Source organism: Kwoniella dendrophila, chromosome 2 (genome assembly GCF_036810415.1).
Source record: "Kwoniella dendrophila CBS 6074 chromosome 2, complete sequence".
NCBI lineage: Eukaryota > Fungi > Basidiomycota > Tremellomycetes > Tremellales > Cryptococcaceae > Kwoniella > Kwoniella dendrophila.
This window is the reverse complement of record NC_089477.1, coordinates 1,308,897-1,332,956: the sequence shown is the minus strand read 5'-3', so window position 1 is coordinate 1,332,956 and position 24,060 is coordinate 1,308,897. Positions and strand designations below refer to the sequence as shown.

The 24,060-nt window shown below is 39.8% G+C and overlaps 8 protein-coding genes across 8 annotated transcripts; 4 read left to right on the top strand and 4 right to left on the bottom strand.

Moving 5' to 3' along the window:
- Positions 1–17: 17 nt before the first annotated feature.
- L201_001904 (uncharacterized protein) lies at positions 18–2,606 on the top strand (the record flags this gene model as incomplete). The annotated part of the gene is made up of 3 exons (XM_066217687.1): positions 18–307; positions 371–623; positions 705–2,606. 3 exons carry the CDS (start codon positions 18–20, stop codon positions 2,604–2,606), a joined length of 2,445 nt encoding a protein of 814 aa, XP_066073784.1.
- Positions 2,607–3,176: 570 nt separating this feature from the next.
- On the bottom strand, positions 3,177–3,850 carry L201_001903 (uncharacterized protein; the record flags this gene model as incomplete). Its single annotated transcript, XM_066217686.1, has 2 exons — positions 3,177–3,473; positions 3,575–3,850. The coding sequence occupies 2 exons, from the start codon at positions 3,848–3,850 to the stop codon at positions 3,177–3,179; spliced, it is 573 nt and encodes a 190-aa protein (XP_066073783.1).
- A 4,556-nt stretch (positions 3,851–8,406) lies between these two features.
- Positions 8,407–9,983, bottom strand: L201_001902 (uncharacterized protein; the record flags this gene model as incomplete). The annotated part of the gene is made up of 3 exons (XM_066217685.1): positions 8,407–8,844; positions 8,987–9,556; positions 9,714–9,983. The coding sequence occupies 3 exons, from the start codon at positions 9,981–9,983 to the stop codon at positions 8,407–8,409; spliced, it is 1,278 nt and encodes a 425-aa protein (XP_066073782.1).
- Positions 9,984–11,277: 1,294 nt separating this feature from the next.
- Positions 11,278–12,363, top strand: L201_001901 (uncharacterized protein; the record flags this gene model as incomplete). The annotated part of the gene is made up of 4 exons (XM_066217684.1): positions 11,278–11,306; positions 11,599–11,694; positions 12,175–12,214; positions 12,310–12,363. The coding sequence occupies 4 exons, from the start codon at positions 11,278–11,280 to the stop codon at positions 12,361–12,363; spliced, it is 219 nt and encodes a 72-aa protein (XP_066073781.1).
- A 312-nt stretch (positions 12,364–12,675) lies between these two features.
- Positions 12,676–13,916, bottom strand: L201_001900 (uncharacterized protein; the record flags this gene model as incomplete). The annotated part of the gene is made up of 6 exons (XM_066217683.1): positions 12,676–12,742; positions 12,828–12,931; positions 13,015–13,083; positions 13,165–13,206; positions 13,312–13,712; positions 13,862–13,916. 6 exons carry the CDS (start codon positions 13,914–13,916, stop codon positions 12,676–12,678), a joined length of 738 nt encoding a protein of 245 aa, XP_066073780.1.
- A 1,234-nt stretch (positions 13,917–15,150) lies between these two features.
- On the bottom strand, positions 15,151–16,086 carry L201_001899 (uncharacterized protein; the record flags this gene model as incomplete). The annotated part of the gene is made up of 1 exon (XM_066217682.1): positions 15,151–16,086. The coding sequence occupies one exon, from the start codon at positions 16,084–16,086 to the stop codon at positions 15,151–15,153; it is 936 nt and encodes a 311-aa protein (XP_066073779.1).
- Positions 16,087–17,008: 922 nt separating this feature from the next.
- L201_001898 (uncharacterized protein) lies at positions 17,009–19,946 on the top strand (the record flags this gene model as incomplete). Its single annotated transcript, XM_066217681.1, has 10 exons — positions 17,009–17,296; positions 17,358–17,546; positions 17,602–17,899; positions 17,958–18,087; positions 18,139–18,181; positions 18,282–18,382; positions 18,445–18,528; positions 18,600–18,892; positions 18,965–19,200; positions 19,293–19,946. 10 exons carry the CDS (start codon positions 17,009–17,011, stop codon positions 19,944–19,946), a joined length of 2,316 nt encoding a protein of 771 aa, XP_066073778.1.
- Positions 19,947–20,995: 1,049 nt separating this feature from the next.
- On the top strand, positions 20,996–23,426 carry L201_001897 (uncharacterized protein; the record flags this gene model as incomplete). Its single annotated transcript, XM_066217680.1, has 11 exons — positions 20,996–21,229; positions 21,325–21,616; positions 21,699–21,787; positions 21,884–21,932; positions 21,991–22,027; positions 22,105–22,231; positions 22,313–22,377; positions 22,478–22,561; positions 22,648–22,989; positions 23,079–23,215; positions 23,317–23,426. The coding sequence occupies 11 exons, from the start codon at positions 20,996–20,998 to the stop codon at positions 23,424–23,426; spliced, it is 1,566 nt and encodes a 521-aa protein (XP_066073777.1).
- Positions 23,427–24,060: the final 634 nt, after the last annotated feature.

The following is a 24,060-nucleotide window of genomic DNA, read 5'->3' as shown; positions in this document are numbered from 1 at the left end:
AGTTCTACCACTTCGGCATGCCAGCTTTACCTACTCCTACACGTACAAATTCACGTACAACACCCAAACCTGATCTCAACATGCCATCTGATGACCCATCATCATGGTTGAATTTCTCTTTACCACCACGTTCAAGAGCGGGTGTACCTGGATCTGGTGTACCTGGTATACCAAGACGTAGTAGAAGAGGTGAAGGATGGAGAGGTGGTCCAATGTCTAGAGAAAAGTTCTTGAATGCTTCTTTCAAGTTTGTACTCAAGCCAACAGAGACTATAAGTTATGGAGCTCATTTCGCTGATCCTGATATGTAAGCTAAATCTTCATCGTCATCTGTAAGAATCTAGCTTATCAATTTTTCATACTGTGTTAGATCCTTACACTGGCCACATATATTGCAAGTGCTCGTACCTACCTTTAGTGCATTCTCGGTTGCTCAAGGATACGTATCAAGTGAAAAGCATAATTCAGATGAATTAGGTACATCGTTTGATTCACATGATTTAGAATGTATGGGCGAAGAAGCTGCAGAAAGAAGAAGAAGGATGGAAGAAGAAAGAAGAGGTAGAATGTGTCCTATTTGTTTAGGTAAACCAGTAGCTGGTAGAATGACAAAGTGTGGTCACGTAAGTTCATCTTGCATACGCGATATGAACGGATGTATCAGTTTACAATATAACAGCTAACATCCTTCATCGTTATGGTAGATCTTCTGCTTCCCCTGCATTCTGCACTATATCCAGCTTTCCGATATACCCAAATCAGCCAAATGTCCTATTTGTGGTGATACCGTTACTTCAAGTTATCTCAAGAGTGTTAAATATCTCGATGCAGCAGCAATGCTTAAAGCCTCGACCGGAGAGAATGATGACGTTGTCGAAGAAGCGCAGGCTTCGAGCTCAACACACAATCATATGCTCTCAGACAATCAACAGTCGCATGATTACGATCAAGGACACGGTCACGGAATCATGGGAGTAATGGACGGGTTCGAAGAAACGCTAGAAGAAGCCAAAGCAGTTGACTCGCACCATATTGCAGAAGACAAAGGTCACCAGATTCACATGCGTTTAGTACAACGGCCTCAAATGACTACTCTAGCCCTCCCATCATCCTCAACATGGCCTTCTGATGCCATACCACCGCATACAGCTCCTTGGCACTTCTTACCTGATATCTTGGCGTACTCAAAATTCATGCTTTCAACACCCGACTATATGTTATCTGAACTGCAAAGGGAATTAACCGAGCTAAAAGGAGAATGGGATATGCTGAAGGGAGATGAATTAGGTAGGGAGTTCGTCAAAGCTGCTAAAGAAAAGGTGGAAAGACAGATGCAGAAGGTTAAAGTCGAGTTAGTAACTGAATCAGTGAAGAGGTCCGAAAGGCAAGCTAGAGAAGCCTGGGGAGAAGCTGTTGGTGGAAGCAGGCGTGAGAAGGAGAAGAAGAGGGAAAGAGAACGAATAGCGAAAGAAAGGGAAGAAAGAGCTCAAGCTGAACAAGACAAACTGGTGGTTCCATCTGAATTTTTGGCATCTTCATCACCTTCTTTCGATAATTCAGCTAACATCATCATTCCACCTAACAATCAAGTGGAACCCAACCCCATGCCTACGCCAACTCCGAAGAAGTCTCGTCGTAGAGGTGGAGGCGGAGGCCAAGGACAACATCATCCACCTGCAATACCACCGTCTCAATCCTACTATTTCTACCAATCATCTTTGGGTGCCAACGTATTCTTACATCCTCTAGACATTCGTATCCTTCTTGCCCACTTCAAATCATACTCCTTATTCCCACAGACGTTATCATTCACCACCACTGGATACGATCCTGGAACGATTAACGATGAATTGCGTAAAAAATGTAAATATTTAGGTCATTTACCAATAGGTACAGAAGTGATTTTTGTTGAAGCGGATTTAGAACCTATAGTAGATAAAGAAGTATTATTGGCATTTGAGCAACCTTTGAAAGCTAGAAGATCTAAAAGAAGGGAAAGAGTTAAAAAAGAAGATAGAGCTAAAATCAAATGGGAGAAATCAGAACGAGAGAAATTACCAGTTGATTTACGATCTGTTCCTAGTGCTTTCAAGTCATCAGGTGAAGATAGGGAATTTGCAATGGCATTAGCTAGATCAGCAGTTGAATTTGATAATGGAAATGCTTTTCAACCTTCTTCAGCTGGTTCATCATCATTCAATGCTTATCCTATACCGTCAAACCACCCAGGGACAGGAACAAGTCTGAGTCCCTCAACAAGTCCTTCGGCTGGAAATGGTCTCTCCACATGGGGTCAACAACAAGCAACGTTCGCTCATGCTTTACATAATCATCATACTTCATCGATGCCTTTAACGAGAAGACAAGAAATAGATTGGGAAGTAGAAGCTGCTTGGGAAGCTTTTGAAAATATGTCTGTAAATAGAAATAATAGATCTACCACAAATGGACAAGTTCAATCGGGTGAAGATGATCAATCTCAGGATCAAGTTAGCGGATCGACCATAAGGGAAAGTGAAAAAGGTGGAGGTGCAGGCGGCAAGAAAGGTAAGAAAGGGAAAGGTCAGAAGTTGGTTTTGGGCGGTGGTGGTGCCAGAAGAGCGTAGTTGTAACGTTCTAGCCTATTGGCTAACACGGAAGGGCATCGGTCAACATTCAATGACGGACATCATCATAACAATAACATTCAGATTACTGCATCATCAATCAATCTCATCAACGCATATCACACAGAAATACATCAAATCGTGAAGTATAAAAAAGTATAGTCTATTCAGGGACCGCTAGTGCATCGTAGACTAGGTTGATAACAATCAGACATGTATCTGTCTCCCCAGCTTTTGATAGTACAGTACTGTTTCATGAGTTTTACTTCTATCTGAAAAGCTCGACATCAGTTTTAATGGTTAATTGATTACTCTTGTTGACTGTCGTGAGACCGATTTGCAATATCGATGATTATAGATACTCCTTGAATGCATCCGTAAACAAATAGATGTACAATGTTGTACTGAATGATAACGACAATCTAGAGCAAGTATATAACAATACACGTGTAACATGGACAAACGTGGGTGGGAATTGCTAGACGAAGTAGGATTTGAGAAATGCGACACTCAATCAAAATGTTTGCAACTTGTTCGCCATCATACTATTCAGAGCACCTTGTTTTTGTTTTAATCATCTTCAGATTCTGATTGTTTTGTATGAGGTCTGTCAATGGCCCATATCCCTTTGGCAAATTCGTCTGGTGTAAAACGACCGAAGCAACAAAGATGGCAGGGATGTGTTTGTCCGGAAATCCAATCGGGCATTGATCGAGTCTCTTTGAAATCAGAGTATTCAACATTGTTTACTGTGATCTTGTGATCAGTATCTCTCTGACAAACTTGATAAACAGCTTCGCTAGGTATCAGTGTCAAAGTTGCATAGCAGTATGTGCTGACTTTTTTGTCTCCTGATTTGCATGATTCCTGAATATCGTTATCCAGTTTCAATATCAGTAGGTACACATCAGCAAAGATCGTAGGTTGCGCCATGTAGATTGGCTTTGTCATAATATACGAGAACTTACACATCCTGATTCTGCGTCTTTGATTTTCTCGTCGCAGAAAGATGACCATTCAACTGTATCATCAATGCTTACCGGATCCAAAGTGTAAGTTTGATAATCACTTGAAAAAGGTATATATTTATATGGGAATCCATTATATTGTGGATCTTGTAGTTCTTCTGCTGTCTTCAAGGTCTTATGAGAATGTCCGAAATGAAGATCAACTTGAGGAGTGACAGTTCGTGGATCGCCACAACCTGTACTTGATCTAGTTTGAGATTGACTAGATTGGGACATCACAATAGCAACAAGGTGTTTATTATAAAGTCTGTCTGTGAATGAAACAAGAAAACCTGAGATGATGGTGAGATTTTAAAGGGATAATGTATCTGTGTAATATGCCAATCGAAACATGTTTTCCAGCATTATTTATATCATTTTTTTGCCTCTCAATTCTCTGGAGTCAGAACTTCGCTTAGGCTATGGTAAATTTGCATCCTTTGAATCAGGATCCTTTATGTTTGTATGACCAGTCTTCATTCTTAAGAGAGGCGTGCCCGAACCTCTTTTCGTCATTCAATGTACAAGAAGTTCAAAACATCATTCCACTCATCCATTATCGTGGAAAAACGGCACAAAGGGTAATTGAAAAGGTAAAACCTGTAAGAGCGGAATAAGGCAATCAACCCTTTCTGCTTGAGCATCCACTTTATCGCAGAGGTATCAGGAGCACTCGATGGGAAGAAGAAATGCCAAGAGGTTGTCAAATCAGCGATTCATTACAATTTTAAGTCAATGTATAAGTCCTAGAATAATGATCTAACCAGTTTGGAGAGCCGCAAAGGTTTGTGCTTTCCCGGCAGTAAAATGTCGTTTATTTCCAGTACATACTAACCAAAAATATGGTCCTGTCTGTTTTCGATATAGTCTGGGAGTGTTACTATATCATCCGATGACTCTGTCCTAGTCTTGAGTAGCTGGGATTTATCTGCTACCCTTTTTCTACCTTTAGTAGAAAGTACACAGGGTTCAAGCGTATGTCTTTCACTAGACAAGATATCTTCCTCAAGCATATCTTTACTCAGATCGACGCGCGAACTGGACATTTCGCCATTCCTGGACACTATGAAAAATCATACATCTGCATAAAATTTCATTCATATCTCAGGCTACATAGCATTTACAGACCTGCAACTTTGATGATTCATGCATATAGTACTGAACTATGTATATGCCAAGCTACAGTATGCATGCGACAACAAATAACTTCCGAATACCGTTTCCTCCCTACCTGTCTTCTTGAATCATTTTGATGTCTAATTGCCATATAATTCCTAGTGTTTCGATTTTGAAGAGCTCAGACCAGTATCAACCTGTAGCTAGGATTACAAAAGCCTATTGTAATCATCCTTGAGACGCTAGCAGCCCATATAAACCTTGCAGCTGCTCATAAAATGGCAATTGCTGCTTCAATTTCTGGCATGCCTTTTGGGAGGCAGCAAATCTCTTTTCACCTGTATTCTTTGAGCTCTTTTTGAGCCTGAATATGCTCAATAGGTTCTCATATATGTTTTCACAAAGTCTGGTCGCAAATCAAGCCATTTTGGATAAGTTATTTAGTGACATCTGTTGATTTGTGAGAATTGATGGTTGTCCATCTTGTACTGATTCAATTTCTTCATTTTTATGCATCTTGTTCAGACCAATATCTAACTTTATACAGAGTTTCATAACGCTGACATATGGTTGAGATGAGATAGAACTGACAGATAAGGGAGAGGTTGAGCAAATCAAGCCCTTGTGGCAGAATTTGAATAATTATTGTGCAGAGTATGCATGATATATGAAGATCGGTAGAGAGATGCAGATCTTCGATATGCAGCTGTATATATCTTCCATTCGTCTATATGTGCTGTGGTTGTTGAATAAAATGCAATACAAGTACAAAAAAACCCAAAGTGTCCGAGTTGACCAAACTGTCCAGAAACCCCGAAATTCTGAGTAGTGGATACCAGAAACATTTCGGTTTCTTTACCACCGCATCCCCAACATGAAAAGTTTCTGACTGAAGCTACGACTCCATTCAATGACACATCTTCCACCTTTGATAGTCCTGTCATGTAAACTAATGGCATTTTTGTGTAGTGCCTTTTTGGACATTTCAAAAAATAGTTTTCATCTTCAATTCTAGCTTCTGATGAAATCATCTTGGTAAAGGCTTGGGTACCTTCACTGTCATAGGTTTCACTTTTTCCGTGGGGAAGTCCCATAAGGTAGTCAGGATTCTCTTCCTATATATTTCATTTCATCGAAGTATCACAGGCGGATTGAGATATAGACCAAACGAACAGGCTTGGATCAGCTTTCAAGCTAAATGCTGTCCATGAAAACTCACACAGCAATCTCCGCAATTCTTATCGACTCCGTCTTCATAATAACTATCAAGAGGTATTACGTGGTTAATGTTTGAAGAGGTTGGTAATTCCCAATTGAACACCTTTGGTGAGGCAGATGCTACATCAGGAGTGCTGGTGGAATGTTCATGCTTGTAAGTGAGACTAATGGATGGCTGGATGACAGGAACTCGAGGGATATACTTCGCAGTCTTGGTGTAAGTTCTGGAACCTTCAGATGACATGATGCTGAACTCTATAACAAAACAATATGATGATACGAGTACCCAGATGGTAAGCTGCTATAACAGGTAATTATGAGCGAGAGTTGAATTCTGGAAAGGATAGAGAATTCTGAATAAGTTGAAGAGGCGAGGAAAGAAGCAGTCTACTGAACAGCCAGGTGTTATTTATATGCTATACTTGCTATCACCTGGAAGACTAAAAATGACTCGAATTAATGGCAGGCTGTATATTTTGACGTCTTTGTGGTAGACCTCCGACAGTCGAACCTTTTACATCACCCTTTCAAGAGACCTTCCCTTTTTAGTGAACATCCCCTCAAACAATATGCGTGAGGTGTGAAAGGAGGAAACTCCTAGAAGGGGTGACCGAGACCAAGAGCTAAAGACAATACGCCTATGTCATTTTGAGAAGGTGTTTTCCGAGCAGATCCTAACATGATCCGAGGAGGACTTTCGGATTTTGCAAAGTTATGGGGGGAGCGATCAAAGGATCGTCAGAATGACACCCGGCCAGGTGGAACCCTACCGTACCACCCCTGTTATCGCAGAAACTGTGTTCACAAATTAGACGGTTCTCCTCATAAGAAAGATTCGGCTCAGATGAAATGGCTTCAAGCATACCGCACTGCTCATGGCTGAATCAGTATCCTGGAAAACACAAAGTTGACGTTGCAATCGATGATACATCGGCGTGGGCTGTACAGTATATACGATAAGAACAGACGAGACTCCCGCCTTATCCGATCTCTCAAGACTACCTGGTACAAGCTGCATCTGTGTCCGAGTCCTTTTTTGAGACGAACTGCCATTTGGTGTTCATGCCACATGAATCGCAAGGAGGAGGCGAAAGCCCAAACGCATCTTCTAGTGAGATGTTAGGGTCGCTTGGAGAGTAAACCCATGTAGCCGTATATGATGATGGCAAAGCTTGCACATGATTATTACGACACATGATGTCGTAAGGTAAATTTGAAATCTTGTATCGAATTTCATGGGAATCGAGGTTCATACTACTTCCCTCTATTGGAATTTTGTTATTACATAAATCCTGTTGAACATCCTCATTGTCAATACTGCAAGACAGATTAAGAAGGAAAGAAGGACCAATGGTCTTGAGCGATAAGGGGATACTTACACAATCATCAATGGCCCATTGCATACTAGCTGCAACATTGCTGGAAACGTTCACCTTTTGAAAAGGATCCGAGGTGGTAGGCATACGTGTGACGTGATAACCCAAAACCCTGTGTACTTTACCCTCAGAATCGATGGCGCTACTTCGGGGTAATGGGAACAGCTGTTTGATTGATTGATCATCATAATTGTGTCCATGACTCATCCTTGCATACAATCTTCCCACAATACTTGGTTGATTGGTGGAGATTTCTGACGAAGCATTTGATGTATGTTAATTCGCTTCTGACATGGCACTAGACGAAGAGGTTTGCAGGCTGAATTGTCAATTACTGTGAGGCTGAAGAGGAGAACAGAAAGAGCAAGACGCGATGACTAAAGGAGACTTCGAACGAACGACGAGTTAAGAGGAGGGGTCACACATATTATATACCGTCATGATTAGCTCTGTAATACAGTGACAGGAAGACCATTTCTTGTGTAGGATGATGCGCTGTCTAAACTTCGGAGAACCTTTCAGGTCGAACAACTCCTCAGGATCGTCTCCTTTTTGAGATGTTACGAGTTTCTCACCCGCTGCATCGGAGAACCTTCCATGATTATGCCCTTTTGGTCTTCACCACATTCATAGTCATACAGCAGCGTATCAGCATCACCTTTGTCACTGACTATGTAAGACCTCGACGAAATGTGCTCAAAAGCTATTTCAAAGGATGAGAGTGGCACTGAGGTCTTTTTACGACGTGGTGTCTTAGCTTTCCTTGTCTTGCACATCTGCAAGACTGCTTGGATCTATTCCGCCTAAGCTGATTGGTTTTCATATGGAAGATAGCGTCTACACAGGATTCCCAATTTCATGCAAAATTCTCATCGTCATTCAGTGCCTTTGTGCGCACAAGAGCTCAGGTGTCTCTGGAATCATGTAGTTTAACGGGGCCATCGCTGCAGATCGTGGGGCGCGGTGGCTCTACATACATCAATGGCATAAGATACACCACCGTCACCATCATAATCTTCTCTGTAGATATCGTGGTCTACCCATTATTCGGCAAATTGGCATTAGGAACCATCGACACAAGCGCTAGAGCATGTCAGATTCATTGTGCGAAAAGGTAAGGTTTGAGGCATCAGGTTTGTAGGTTTGCTTCTTAAGATTTGAAGTTTCGATTGATTGTGTCGGAAGTGTATGATCCCTACCACTTGAAATAGCTTCTGTAGTCAGGTATTCACCTGGAATGAGAGTCATCTTCCGTGGTTTTCCGTCACAGCCCCAACATGGGAACTCTTTAATTGAGGTCACAACATCATATAGACTGTATGCTTGTTTACCCAACTTGCCGTGAATACCAACGTTTGGAGCAGAGGTATCGTGTCCTTCACCACACCTAAGAAAGAGATTTTCTGTTTCAAATCGGATACTCAACTCGTCCAATCGTGTACCAGCCCACTTTGATGACCCGTCTTTTGACACAGTCCAGTCATTCACTGCTAAGTCTTTGAGGTCTTTATTATTGGTTTGCTGCCGATGATTACACAATGAAGTCAGAATTGGTTGCACAGAGACGTCGCAAGCATTACATTGAGACATAGGTCTCCCCAGAAGATTTATCAAATGCAACCAGGCAATGAAAAAAAGAAGACGATACTTTTGTCAAACTCACGCAATGTACTTCCTCCTTACCAGTGTTAATGGAAATCAAGGTATTAAGATATGATCTAAGTGAATATTCATCATGCATCTTATTAGCTGATGGCAAATTTGCTTCCAATTGCCTTTGAGGTGATTCTTTCAAGGTAACTTCAGTAGGAATATGGTCTGCATGAAGATGTCGCCACTTAAGGCTGATAGACGGAGTGATTTGCACTCTGATATTCTCTTGCTCTGACATTGCTAGGTCGTGTGGATCGACGTTGATGTATTGATTGGCTGGAAAAGCAGACCTGTTGAAAGACCGTCCGGTGTCTTCTCCACAGTCATGACAGTACCATCTATTAGAGACCACGATCTGCTCCAGAGAAACGTCGCTCTCAGGGTTTTTTAGGGCGATTTCTGATGGGACATCCCGCCAAGTTGCCGGCTCGTCTTCTTCTTCTTCGTCGTCGTCGTCGTTGTCGTAACAACTTACGCATGATGCCACGACATGGCGATTTTCAAAAATGATTCGCGAGCTTATCAATGGATGATTATCTCCATCTACCGGCACAATGTTACTGCCACTCCTGCATGAACCCTGTGTGTGAATTTTTGCTTAGCAGTAGTACTGGGAGTTCCAGCCATCGCAAACATCGAGAGCAAGAAGGGTATAATGACGTTGTGTCGTATTATAACCTCTCTGTATGGTGGCGGTGAAGTTCAGTAGGCGGGAGTGAATACTACTCAAAACTCACACAATTAGAAATTACGTCCTTTCTCAGCTTTGCGAGAATAGCTTGACACTCGATCTTCTCATCAACATAAGTAGGAGGTAATTTGTGTACCATATATTCCCTTTCTACTTCAAATTCATTCGAATCACCTGGCGATTTCGGAGAATACCCATCAATTGCATGTCGGTTACCAAAGATAGCTTCAAAAGTTGGCCGAGTGATTTGTTTTCTGGTTCCGTGTTCGGAGACCGTCATCTTAGTAGGCTCAGAATATACCTGTAATTCAGACATATTGGCTTTGTATGTCGTACAATTGTTTGAGTGTAATGTGGAGGAATTTGAAAAAATTATTGCTAAATGCGTAAGCTAATCAATAACAGTTGCGGAACGTACATGCCGTATTTATACTTGACATATGGGAATGCCCTGTAGAAGTATAGCTCACCGTGGCTACAGAGTGTATGCTCTTCTCCTCAATTGATACTGATTTTGCGTTTCAAATAACTGATCAAAGGATAGCAGACGATACACGTCATGATATAGCTCTCCATTGCTGTTCTATCCTTTTTACCCTTTGCAGAATTCTCTTTTTTTTCTAACTGTTTGAGTTCGAGATAAGACAGAAGCCTTGTGTAAAAGGGGCCACGTGTGCAAAGCCTAATAAAAGGCATCTGCATCATTTCCAGAAGATGAGATATAATTCTTGGCAAAACGTTTCCAAGCGAGATGATTGAGGCTCTACACAGCTTTCCAGTCGATAATGGTCCTGCATGAATGGAGAGGGAAGAAGGTTTTGCAGGTAATGTGAAATTTGTAGGCATGTCAAAGGTGATGATCGTATCGTTGAAAGGAACAGCAGCTATGCCTCCACCACTTATGACAGATTGTTTGATCAGTAAAACAAATAAGAGCAATAGTTTTTGGAATATTGAAAGACCTTTGAAGAATCCATTACTCATCGTTGGAACGTAAAGGGACAGGATTGAGGCAGAAAGACTGTCATTCAAATATAACAGTAGTAACTACGTCACGTCTCCAGAAGAGTCTGGTGTTTGCTTCTATCAGCAGTTACAAAGATGGAGAGTCGAACTTTTCTGCATCACACATAAACAGGTGGAACGACCTTTTCTAATAGGAACAATCCGGCGGGCTAAAGTTGAGATGCGTCTAACAGACTGATAATGGCTTGAATGATCATTTGAGTTTGTCTGCACAAGTACATGGACTCGTAACAGGTGAGAACTGTGATTTCTTGCAAAATGAGCTTGATGGTTAGTTAGATCGATAATCAGCTCTATGTACTGTACCTGTACACTGGTTTAGAGAACAGGATAGGAGACTGTTCAGAATCTTGCGCGGGATTGACACTATGGTGTTCATCATATGTGCCACATTAACGGAAATATTCGGAAAAAAAGGTTTAAGTGGTGATGGTTGGTACCCTTTCCCCTCCGGCCGACTGTTCGTTACTCGTTGATTGCTTTTACTGTTGTTGCAGCACATATCCAAGTATACTCATATGAAGAATATCTACCATATATCTCAGCTTTATTCAACTATCAGATAAGAAAAAAAGTAGTTCAAAATGTCTTCAACTTGGAGAGAATTCATGTCGTAAGTTCTTCAATCAGAAAAGAAGAGAAAGAAAAGGAATAAGAAAAGCAGGAAAATTGGAGTAAAGGTTAAAATGCTAATAATGTATATTCGACATCGTCTTCCATAACCACCTAATATCACCAATTCACCAACATTTACACCTTATCCGATATATCAACCTTACATCGATTTTATACACTTTCCTCCCTCTCGTCGATCAATATCAACCATAAACACTCAATATGTGAAATTTAATTCCGCAAATAAACAATTTGTCCGCTTTCTGTCAAAACCGCTAAACCACAAATAGATGGAACAAATACACTCAAGTCGCTTCTAGAGCACTTAGACAAGCTTTATCTGAAACTGATAGAGTTGCTGCTGAGAAACGAGCTGCTATTGGAGTGTAAGTTTAGTTTTGTAATATTGGTTTAAATGAACAACGGGGAAGACTTTCGGATACTTCAATCTTCACATGATTTCGAGAAGAAGCAATGGATAATCTGAGGAAGACTCAAAGAGGTTGGCCGATGTTGTGGAATAACGGAAATCCCTACAGAAACCTCAAAGACGGATATGGAAGGGGATGGCAGTGTGGTCTTGCCAATGAAGACTTGTTGAAGAGGAAAAACATTGGGGCTTAGTCAATGAGGCGGATGCTGGCGGAAACAATTAGACTTATCAACCGCAAATGTAATGGTGTACTTTACGATTCTACTTCGCGAATTATGACATGTCTTTTAAACACCTGTATAGGAATGCAGAAGAATGGATCTAAATTAGATTGAATGGGAAATCAATTGGAGAATGAATATCGACTGAATATGGAAATAGAAAATGCGTAGAGAAGTATATTATGCTGATTCACAACTATCATCCATAATAGTCGATACCAACTTTGGGAAAACGGACAAGGTGGTGAACAAGTGAGTATCCTGTTCGATTTTGTTCGAAACACTCTAAGAACGAGAGTCGTCGTGTCTCTACAGGTTGAAAGCTGATATCGTTGCCTTCTAAATAGAAATACGTCGTTCCTCCTGCTAAAGAAGCTGGTTCCGGTACACCTCCTGTATAAAGTCAACAACATAAACTAAAAAATTAGAATTGGCCTGATAGGAGATAGAAGGAAGAGGGGAAATCAAATACTCGGGATGCAACAAATCTCAAAATGACATTGTTCCATTGCAGATTAAGTTCTCACACGGCAGCAGGAACATTCGATGGGTATCTGCAAGGCTTTGGAGTTCGACAGAAACCATATACAACGGGATAAAGGGAGAGAGATCGGCATTATCATGAGGCCATATCATCATATCAAAACTTTACGAGCTGCACATTGTGTATTGATCTTCTTCCATTCCTTGGCTTCCTGCCACAAAATTCCTACCTAAATCTTGGCTTTAGCTTTCTCCTCTTCATCTTTGAGTCTCTGTTGTGCTCTCTGAGCTGCAGGTCTGAGAAAGATGATGGTATGTCATGTTAGTGCATTAGTGAGGCAACCCAATGCTGTCGGTTTGCATTTGAGACAAGTAAGCTTACCTCGATAAAACCCTCTTATGCCATCCCTTCAATCCGTCACCAACGTTGAATAAACCAGCTCTTGTACCAGAAAGAAGTGAATTGATAGCAAAGAACATCATGAACTGAAAAGAGGAAACAAGTTTCACGAGTATTAGCATATCGTATAACGTGAATGAACCCCTCTGAAATGAACGGAACTACTTACATCTCCTTCACCTGGTTTATCTGTACCAGAGAACCAACCGTGAGCAGATTTGTTGATGAAGTTCTCGGCCTAAATGTGTTTACCGCGATCAGCAATGGATTTCCAAATAAGCCTTTAGTGGAAAGAAAAGAAAAGGCTATCTTAACTCACAAAATCAATTGTACCTTGCATTTGTGGACCGAGGTATTTGCCCTAGCGAAGTATGTAGAAATTCAGCATGCGGTCCATATCATCATGTGGAACAAAATATCGTTATTGTTTTCACAATGTTTTCATAAGGTAAGGAATGGGACTTACAGTAACGAAACCACTATAATCGCCTACAGCTTTTTTAGAATTTTCATCTATTTCTTTAATTATCATACCATTATTCCAAGCTTGTGTAGTAGCTTGAATGATTGCAGAAGCTTGAAAAAGATTCATCATTGAACCTTCTGAATAATGACCCCAAAAAACGTCATCTTCAGTTTGTTCAATTTGAACATCTATTTTCTTAAAGGAATTGGATTGAATTTCAGATAAATGTAATAATTTCCAAATGATAAAACTTGATTCCGTAATTACTTTACCATTTAATTCTATCGTAGGCGCTTTTCCAGTTGGTGAGATGTCTAATAAACTTTTTGGTGCACTTCTACTTGGTGTTCGGAAATGAACTCGAACATTGTATGGAAGACCTAATTCTTCTAATACCCAGACTATATGTCGTCGAAAAGGTTGTCAGCGATATCTTGCAACATGAGTGTATGAATCAACAGCAGCCTTCATTCGTATCACAGCAGTATATCATGTCACCGGCTGTGAGGAAGGCTATGACCGTTCATCTATATGTAAAAGGTATACTCACATATCCTATCGGATCTAGAAGCGTTCAAATGGTGAAGAGTAATTTGAGTTGACATCCTAAGTTTGTTGAATGTTTTGGCAGGGAACAGGAGTATGTAGATTGGAGCAACACTGCTTTATACGTGATTACTGTTAGACCAATAATGTCTCTACACTTGTAGATTCCAGTTATAGCGGAGAATATCGTGTTAGACAGATAATTCACTATTCACTATCGTATAATGCATGTGGTGTGATGTTTTCACTTTTGCACTAAGCACCGGTTATTTGTCTTCTTCCATTGAAGGTACCGGAAATTACGGAGAAGATATGATATCATCACAGTACTAGTATAATATTGATGTTTACCGAATTTATGATGTTTTCGACTCAGACCGCGGAAAACCCATGACAATAAGGAAAGAAATGAGCATGGACTCATCAACAGCACTGGACAGGTGACGACTTATCACTCAGAGACGGACCAATAAACATGTTAGAATATGATATAATATGATATGACATGACATAACATGGGGACTACAAGAAACGACCAAAATGAAGAGTACAAGATACGAGATGACAAAACTTTTTATGATTGTGTAAACATGAATTATTTGAGTAGTATGGACAATGATGGTATGAAGTATGAACTTGAATTCTTTTTATGATATTGACATGGGACTATCGCACATTGAACGAGACAAAAAGTACAACAGTCGCGGTAGGACCAAGATGGGGATGCGATTTATAACAATTGACTGATAAACGAGATGGTGGGTATGATGGTGATTAAATGCAAAGTAAGTTGTATGCAGAGAATGGATGCAGAAGGAGATGAGCAAATTGACAGGTTGATGAAAATTTCTTGGTTCAGGTTGGTGACAGATTCGTAGGAGAGTACGGAAAGAATCGATTATGCAAGGTTAACAAGCCTTCACCTGGGTTCATACACCTGTTTGTGCAGACCCGAGTGAAGTCTTGAGGTAAATCTCGTCATGAGTATCCCTGGGTATTGTGAGATAGCGGAATCACAGAAATGCTTGACGTTGAGATGTGGCGGTGATGCGATTACAGAAGGATTGACGAGATGCCGTGAAAGGAATGAATATTTTTTTGATATTGGATGTGGTTTTTGTGAAGATCATTATAAATTCGTCTTTTGAGCGTGAAATCGTGAAATGGCGAAAAGTTGGATGTAAATCAACAAATTTTGTACGGTAATTTCCATATTCAGGCTACCAAAGTGAACACGAAGTCAGTGCAAGCTTTGTGAATGGTACAGAAAAACGAAATAGAACTTACAACTACCTATTCATCCACCTCCATATTGTCTTCCCTATAATTTTCCTGTTCTTGAGTACCAGATCTGAGTCTACTTGGACCTCTTGGACCACCACCTACTCCTCTACCCATGCCTCTACCATAACCGAGTTTAAAAACATTTGTCATCTCAGTACTTAAGGCTTCCATCTCAGCCATGAACAATTTATGTTTGGTTTTCATAAGTTGAGTTCTGGGATTGGTGTCTAATGGTCCAGGAGTAAGTGTCATACTCGAGTCTGTATCTCTTGTGGAAGATTGAGAAGAAGGATCGGATATTGCTCTGTTGAAGGGATGAGGCATTGTAGGTGAATCAGCTAAAATTGGTGTAGATGCAAGTGGTGAAGGGATGTATGGTGGATGCAATGATTTATTGGATGTGGATGAGTTCGGCGATGCAGGTGTTAAATGAGCCAAAGATGGAGGAGTTGTATCGATAGGTGACGAGGGAGCTGTATCTGTTTCGTCCACTAACAAGCCAACGATAGATGATGAAGTTGAATGTGATCTGGGCCGTCGGGTCGATGAGCTTTCATTCGTAGGCGTAGAAGGTCTTGTATCTATGTCCATTCGCGATGTTGATGGAGTTGAAGACTCTGTACTGTATGGAAAGGTTACGTATGTAGGTATATTGGTGAGATTGGTAGTTTTAGCGTCTTTATTCGAAGAGTTTGAGAATTTGGATGACAATGATGAACTAGGATTTCTGAACTTGAGCTTTATTATAGGACGTTTTTCTTCTCTAGCCTCTTCATCGGAATCTCGATTATCTATATCTCTATGCCTTTTATGACCTCTAGTTTTGTACTGTGGTACGACAGTATTTGGGTTGGGTGAAGAGCCGCCGCTGAGCAATAAACGAATTTTTGTCTGCTGACGAGGTTTTGAAGGTGAGATTGGTGAATCGTAAGCCTTTGTTGACATATTGGATGTTGATGATGTTCTGGTATGAGGGAATGTTGATGTTGATGTCATAGAGCTTTGCTTGGGCATAATCACTCCCGACTATCGAATGATTTTGCGCTATACCTTAAGGTAGATATGCAGACTGGTGAATGACACTGAAAATAGTAGAAGAAAGAGTGATTAGTATAACTTATGAGCAGGAGGCAAAAATTGCGTTAATATGAAGAGTGACGTTTGTGTGTTTGTACCGATTTGGGAAGTGGGATAATATGATGGGACGTGACCCAGAACTCACCCAATCAATCTGAAACTGAAACGGCGGGTAGAACCAGAAATGGAAATGATCCCTGAAGATCAACTTTTCTGTTTACGTCAAAGGCGTGTTGTTACCACCTGTTTTCCTTCCTGTACAGCGGTGTTAGCCACAGTATACAACTACACTGCTGATAACGACGAGATAGTGACGATGATGATCATAAATAGATAATTGTGATAGGTGATAAATGTAGAATGATGCAGATGAATGATGAAGTGTGAGATGTACATAACATGCTGTTGTTCGGTGCTCGGTTTCTTGTTTTATCTTAGCCATGTTTGGTCAACTAGTGCATTATGATTATGTAATCCCTTCACCGGCAATCATTCAGACTTTCTCAACCGGCAATATTAATGTTGATCGACCACATATAACCGATCTTACCATAACAGTAAGCTTTCTCACGGTGCATTGTTGATCCAAAAGATATCATATCACGTGATAAATATGTTTAGAGGATTATTTCAGACATTAATATATTTCAAAAGTTCAAGCAGGTGAATGTAATTGTGAGCGATACTAGAGGTAAATACATGTATACATGTATCACCGAAAAGAACAATCTCGTGTTCAAGCAATAGATCTTGAAATCGTGTAGCTTACAAATTGAAGGCAGTCAGCAAGATGTCTTCCTCTTTACTATCTCTGTTGACATCTCTACCCTTTTCACATCCTTCTTTCTTACCTCTACTTCAATCCCACAAACCTTTCTCAAATCCATCTGACTTATCACAGTCTTCTCTCGCCAAACTTCTCAATCGATTGAATTCTACTATACTATCAAGAGATGATAATCCAGATAAAAGAGCATCATGTGATATCGCAAAAGAAATCATTGAAATGGATGAAGAAGGTTATGTAATGACCAATTATGGTAAAGGTTGGATGGGAACTTGTCTTGGATACATTGCTGTGAGCTAGATTAAAGCGGACCCGCTCATTAGGATACGTTAGCTAATCCTTCCTATCGTAGTCCTCTTCAAGCTCATTAACCAATTCACCATCTTACATAAACTTAATGACTGCATTGGTAGTTTCAAGTTCTCAATATCCATCTTTCGAAAGGGAAGTTATACATCCTATAATGGGTAAATTATCTGTATCTCTTGGGAAACTATTTGAACGAAGTGTTTCTGAAAGTAGACCAGAATGGGATATAATCGTGAGCTGCTTTCATTTCAGCTGATCACGTATAGCTGATAATAACGATGATTTAGCTTGATCTTCTATCTATTCTTCGAATACTTATCGTTCATTCACCAGCACCATTTAGACCACTTTTACCTAAATTGAAACCATCCCTTTACGCTTTGATACTTCAAATACCAACACCAACCAATCCATATCCATCTATTCCATATGAAATACGTAGATCAGCTTCGAACCTGGTAGCTACTTTACATGTGACAGCAGGTAAAGCGCAATCACCTCAATCATGGGGTATAGAGATTAGAGAAGCTATAGGTGGCTTCGGCAGAGCAATGAGCGGTATTACTGCTGATGCGTGGGAAGAAGGTATGCTATCTAAATCGGATTTGATGTATTAGCGTAAACTGATATGCTCTCTTTTCAGAACCGATAAAGGCACAACCTCCAAATGCGTCCTCAGGACTACCGGAATTACCTGCAGACCCTCTAAGCAGACTTCCTGTTTGTTTGGACTGGGCAGAAGGATTTACAGAGGTCCTCTTAGCTTTATTAAGGTAAGTTGTGAGTATTACAATGCTTACCAGGCTGACGAAGGGTTATCTCAGATATCCTACCGCTCGTCCAGTACCGGTCCCAATCGCTCAAATAGTTTCAGCAGGTCTGAGATGTCTCTCCCTTACGCTAGATACTCCAGTAAGTCTGTTTCCCTGATATATACATTGTTACTTTATCTGATTACGACATACAGACTGTACCATATATTTCGCCTCAACATCATGCAGCTTTACTTGCTTCCTTACCTAGGATCTGGACTGTAGGAGTACAGCTTATTGGCAGTGTAGCTGTAGCGTAAGTCACTTACCAAGATGCTCCTTGGCTGGGTTTGTAACTGATTGCGGGACTTGTTGTAGTTGTGGAGATCATCTCTTCCCTCATCTTGGCAGTATTTTGGATCACAGTGTTTGGTTAACTGAACGGGTTCCAAGCAGTATGGCGTAAGTAGGAATTTGTTGAATGAGCTCATTCGACTTGGCAAATCCTAACTTATGAATTCAACTTAATGCAGTGACACCCAAATTCAACTTCTCAAGTTCCATCAATTACTTCTCACCTTATTTCCTTCAGCTTTAGCCTCACCCGAATATCCTACTCGTCTATTACGAATATGTCTGACGAGGGTACAGCCGCTATTGGCAAACAAAACGAAGGCTGATACGTCATCTGGAAATATCGGAGGAGGTAAAAGAGGGAAAAAGAGAGCTAGAGGCGCCGAAGATGGGCTAGTTGGTGGATTAGAAGGAAGAGAAAGTAGAAGTCTGAAAGCGATTGATGTAGAGGTCGTTGTGCAAGCTTTGCGACGTGGGTTTCCCTCTTTCTCTAATTCAACTATACTTGGAGTCGCTCGAGTCTGATTAATTTCGTATTTTACAGTGGTTCCTCATTTACATCCAACTCCGCTCTTATCCCCCTCCTTGTTAACTTTTTCCATTCGACTACATCTATCACTATATCTATCATTACCGTCGCTTGGGGGAACTCTACCTTCTTCAGCTGCTCAAGCTGAATGTCGCGAAAGTATACACAAAGTACTTGAAAAAGCTGTGTTGATGACTGAAGGCGAGAGTGGTACAGGTCGAGGATGGAAGAGCCTTATAATATCGGTTCTCGTAAGTTTTGATCCCACCTTTGATACTATCATAAGCAGACAAGCGGTTTATAATCCTATCTTGCTGACACTCATTCCTTTATCGATGCGTAGGACCAACATAATGAAAAACTTGCACCTATCTTGCACCCCTCACTACCACCCTTAATGAGACCCCTACCACCGCTCTCTCAACTGCATTTCTTCGTTAAAGAAGGCGAAGAAGAACGGAAAGGACGGCTAGGAATGGGTTTTGGAGTTGTCGACGAAGTTGAAGATGGAGACGAAGTATCAGAAAATATGGTAGCTGAAAAGTCGATTCAAAAACCCAGTGATTTGCAAATAACACCTACACCAAACCCAACTTTGAATAAGCTTGTCCAAAGTACCACCACAACGATAACAAATAACGCAACTACGAGTGAAGCCTCAGCGCAAACGCAATCTATTTCATCTGTAGAGACAGCTATAAAGGCCAATCCAGCAATTCCCGCCGGTGAGATACCCGCACCAGCAGCTCGAAGTACGACTGTCCCAGCTTCAGTTTCTTTAGCTGAGGAGAATGTTGCCGTGCCATCCTTGCCAGTCGTTTCAGACTTCATATCTCAACCTTCTGCTTCAGCGAATAGCATTGCCGTGGTTGTGGAAAATACGAAAGATACAGAAGACGTGATCATGCTCAATGACGATGATGAAGAAGGTATACCTGAGTTAGATAGTGGAAGTGACGATTTTGATGAAGACGAAGATGAAGACGATGAGGACTAGTGCGGCTCCGGATAGCTGTAACGGATCAGTGTTGTGAGCAGTGTTATTTGTAGTGCCTTTCAAGCACACATCATGCTTACTCAGATTGATATCAGATACATATAGTAAACAATGCATGATGAATCGCGCGATACTGGTACAATCTTACACCATTTGAGCAAGATACGACTGACTATCCATACAATATTAGATCGCTTCCGGCCGATGGATATGGGTAGAATTATGAACCGTGACTAATAAATCGACTGATGTTAAATGACATGAATGTCGCAAGGCATCATTAGCAAACATAGGGATCGGACCATTTCTAACCCGTTGATCAAGTTTTGCCAAGACACCGATACGTCTAAATGTAGATGATTCGTGGTTTTTTGACAAGATCGATCACATGTAGAACGCTCAACGATATTCCCAATCCGTGTAAGAGGAGATCTGGTCGACCAAATGTTCCTATCTTGATACAGGTGGATACCTTTTCTAAATCAAGTTAGACTTGTTAACCTTTTTTTATCATTTGTTCCTGCCAAGAAAATACTAATGTGGCAGCCCGGAATTTAAGTATTTTATTCCATCTCTGATTTAGAGTATCCATCAAATCATTGAGACTGTAATCTCCACATATCATATATATTACAGTAATATGCAAGTGTAGCTTACCGCTGTCTCAGAGTCAGGCGCTAAAATTCCAAGGTTAGAGTTGTCGCGTATGACCGAAACGATAGGCGGATGAAGTGGATATCTCCTCATGGTAGTCAGTCTTTCTGTCTCAATTCGGTACATCATCTTCCGATAACATACCAGCTGAACGATCATCCTTCTAATAGCTTTTAGCAATCATGCCCTATGAAGGTTGACTTGTTTGCTCATCTCACGCTGATCGAGGAGGACCGTGGGGGATCCACGCGGGGTATTGCAGTAACCATACAAATACTATGGCAAGAATAAATCAAAAAAACGTTTGATAATTTCTCTCGCTGTCTTATCCTTCATTCGACAAGTACTATGGGATTGATAATCCAGGGAAAGCAGAATGATATAGTACGTCAAACATGGGTGGAACGACCAACATCAAGAAGGAACCGCAAATCATTGGATTGACTGATGAACAATTAAGAGCAGTCTCTCAAGATATTGATCCCGAATTAATTAGAATCGGTCATGAAGTAGTATCAAGGCAAAAGTCTGAGACTTTTATACAATGTTGGAGAAATCATTGGGGTGCAGGAATGTGGAGTTTGTTTTTAAGTTGTGCTTTATTTATGGAAGGTTATGATACTGCTTTAGTGAGTACACGATTAATTCATTCCACATTATGTGACTACTATGCGAGAGATTTTGATATTTTCTAACTTCATATGGCATAATACAAATAATATAGTTATCAACATTTTATGGAATGCCACAATTTCAATCAAAATTTGGTAAATTACATAATGGAAAATTAGTTATACCTGCACTATATCAAGGTGCATTCTTAAATTCAGGTAAAGTTGGTCAATTAATTGGATTAATTATAACTGGTATTTGTCAAGAAAAATATGGTTCAAAGAAAACCTATATTTCAGGTATGATCGCAATGACTTTATCAATTTTTTTAGCTGTCTTTAGTATAAATTTAAATACGTTAATTGGTGCTGAATTGGTTATGGGTATACCTTGGGGAATGTTTCGTGGGTCATCAAATTTCTGTAATTTTCGTTGATGAATATACTAGCAGATAATTGAATGACTCTCGTTTTAAAAATCATGAAGAAACACTCGCAACAGCTTATGCAGCTGAAATCTGCCCAATAAAAATGAGAGGTTATTTAGCTGCTTTCGCTTCTGTTGGATGGGGTGGTGTAAGTGATCATCTATCTAGGCATAACTTGAAAAGTTCACAAGTATGAGGTGATTTTGCTGATTTATTATCTTATATCTTGCGAATCGTAAAATAGGGAGGTTTTATAGCAGCTGGAGTTATGAAAGGAGTATTAAATTTAAAAGGTGATTTAGCATGGAAATTACCATTTGCATTTACAATGGATATGGCCAATACCTTTAGCTTTAGGTTGTTTTTTCGCACCTGAATCTGCATGGTGGTTAGTAAGAAAAGGAAATTTTGATCAAGCTGAAAAAACTTTAATTAGAACAGCTAAAAAAAAGGATTTCATAAAAGCGAAAATGAAATTAAAGGTTATATTGCTTATATGAGACATACAGATGAAATGGAAAAATTAGATGCTAAAAATGGAACTTTTCAAGAATTATTTATGAAAGGTCCTCAATTAAGAAGAACTGAAATTGTAAGTCAATTCTATCGGTATAAACTGGATTTCTCTTACTAAGTATATATCGTACTGATTTCGGTCAAAACGATATACTAGATGATCGGTACTTGGTTAGTCCAAATTTGGAATGGTAATATGATAACTGGTTTAACTGTTGAATTGTGAGTGATGAGTGGTTCTCAACGGAGGAGCGGAAAATATTTCATACTATTACAGAACTTGAATGCATGGCTAACATCACGGTCAACCCTACCTTTGTAGCTTAAAACAAGCTGGTATGTCGACTAAAGAGGCTTTCAATATGAATTTAATTCTACATGCTATGGGAATTGTCGGTGTCGGTTTGTACGTTAAATCTGTGTTGATTGTTTAGAAAGAAAAACATCGAAAACTAGCGGTCATGCTGATAGACATTTATCATTTCATTATAGATCATGGATATTTTTAGGATATTTTGGAAGAAGACCGATTTATTTATCTGGATTATTATCTGAAGCATTATGTTTATTACCAATTGGAATATTAGGATGTATAGTTAAAACAGATTCAAGTTTAAAAGCAACAGGAGGATTAATGATTATGATTAATTTAATATTTCATTTTAGTTTAGGTCCAGTTTGTTATTCAATTGTTGGTGAATTACCTTCATCAAGATTAAGAAGTAGATCAATTGTTTTAGGTAGATTCATTTATGTTGTTTGTGCAATTATAGCTCAACAAATTAATACTAGAATGGTTGCTGCAGATGGTTGGAATTTAAAAGCTAAATCTGGGTAAGTAAAGATGAAGCGTAGAGTATATAAATTCTACATATTCATGCTAATAACGGTCAAAATTCCTCATTCTTTCCAAAATACATTAGCTTCTTTTGGTTAGGATGGCGTATACTTTGGGCATTCTTCAGATTACCTGAAACAGGTGGTAGATCATTTACAGAATTAGATATTTTGTTCGCAAATAAAGTACCTGCCCGAAAATTCAAATCTACAATCGTTAAAGGTGAGTTCTACATAGTTTTTGTATTTGAGAGGTAAATATTCAAAATATCATACTGATTTAATGATGATTATTTTAACTTGAAAATAAAATAAAATTTACAGATGAAACTGCAGAATATGGTGTACAAGGTAAAGATATTGTTGATATTGCTCAAGATGAAAAGGAAGCTATGGAGGATGTACGGATCGAGGTGGTATCTGAGAAAAAGTAACCATAACAAGTCGCATATTTGATTAAAGTAAATTTACAGCTGTGGCTTTCGAGGTGGTATCTGAGAAAAAGTAACCATAACAAGTCGCATATTTGATTAAAGTAAATTTACAGCTGTGGCTTTTTATGTTTTTATACATAGTTTAGGTATAACTTGATATAGTCTGCTCCTACTTATCACTTAGAAGTGGTCTTCGTTTGCTATTTTTATCTCTTTGCCTTCTCATGTTCTTATGTTGCCTGCGATCACTTTTTTTGTGATTTTAAAAATGTATCGTTGTTCAGGATGTATCTGTTTTGTTGTCCTATGGCATGTATCGTTGAGTAGCGGCTTCTGTTCAATATCACCAAATCAGAGACTTGCAATAGGTTGAAGTGTAAGAAACGAATCGTTGAAAGGTCGAACGCCATCATGGTACATCATCAGATGCTATACAAGATATAACAATAGGTCTGACGAAAATCAACCACGTCGGTGAGCGCGACTTAGCTTTTAGTCATGAAAGATCTTTGCACCTGATTGTATAGGTTGGTCCCACGTCCGCGTCGGTAATTTCCTGCCTCTATTCTGAGCTAGTACAGTATTCCCAGGTCACAACTGCTGACTTGCTACAATACCTCATGTATATTTGATT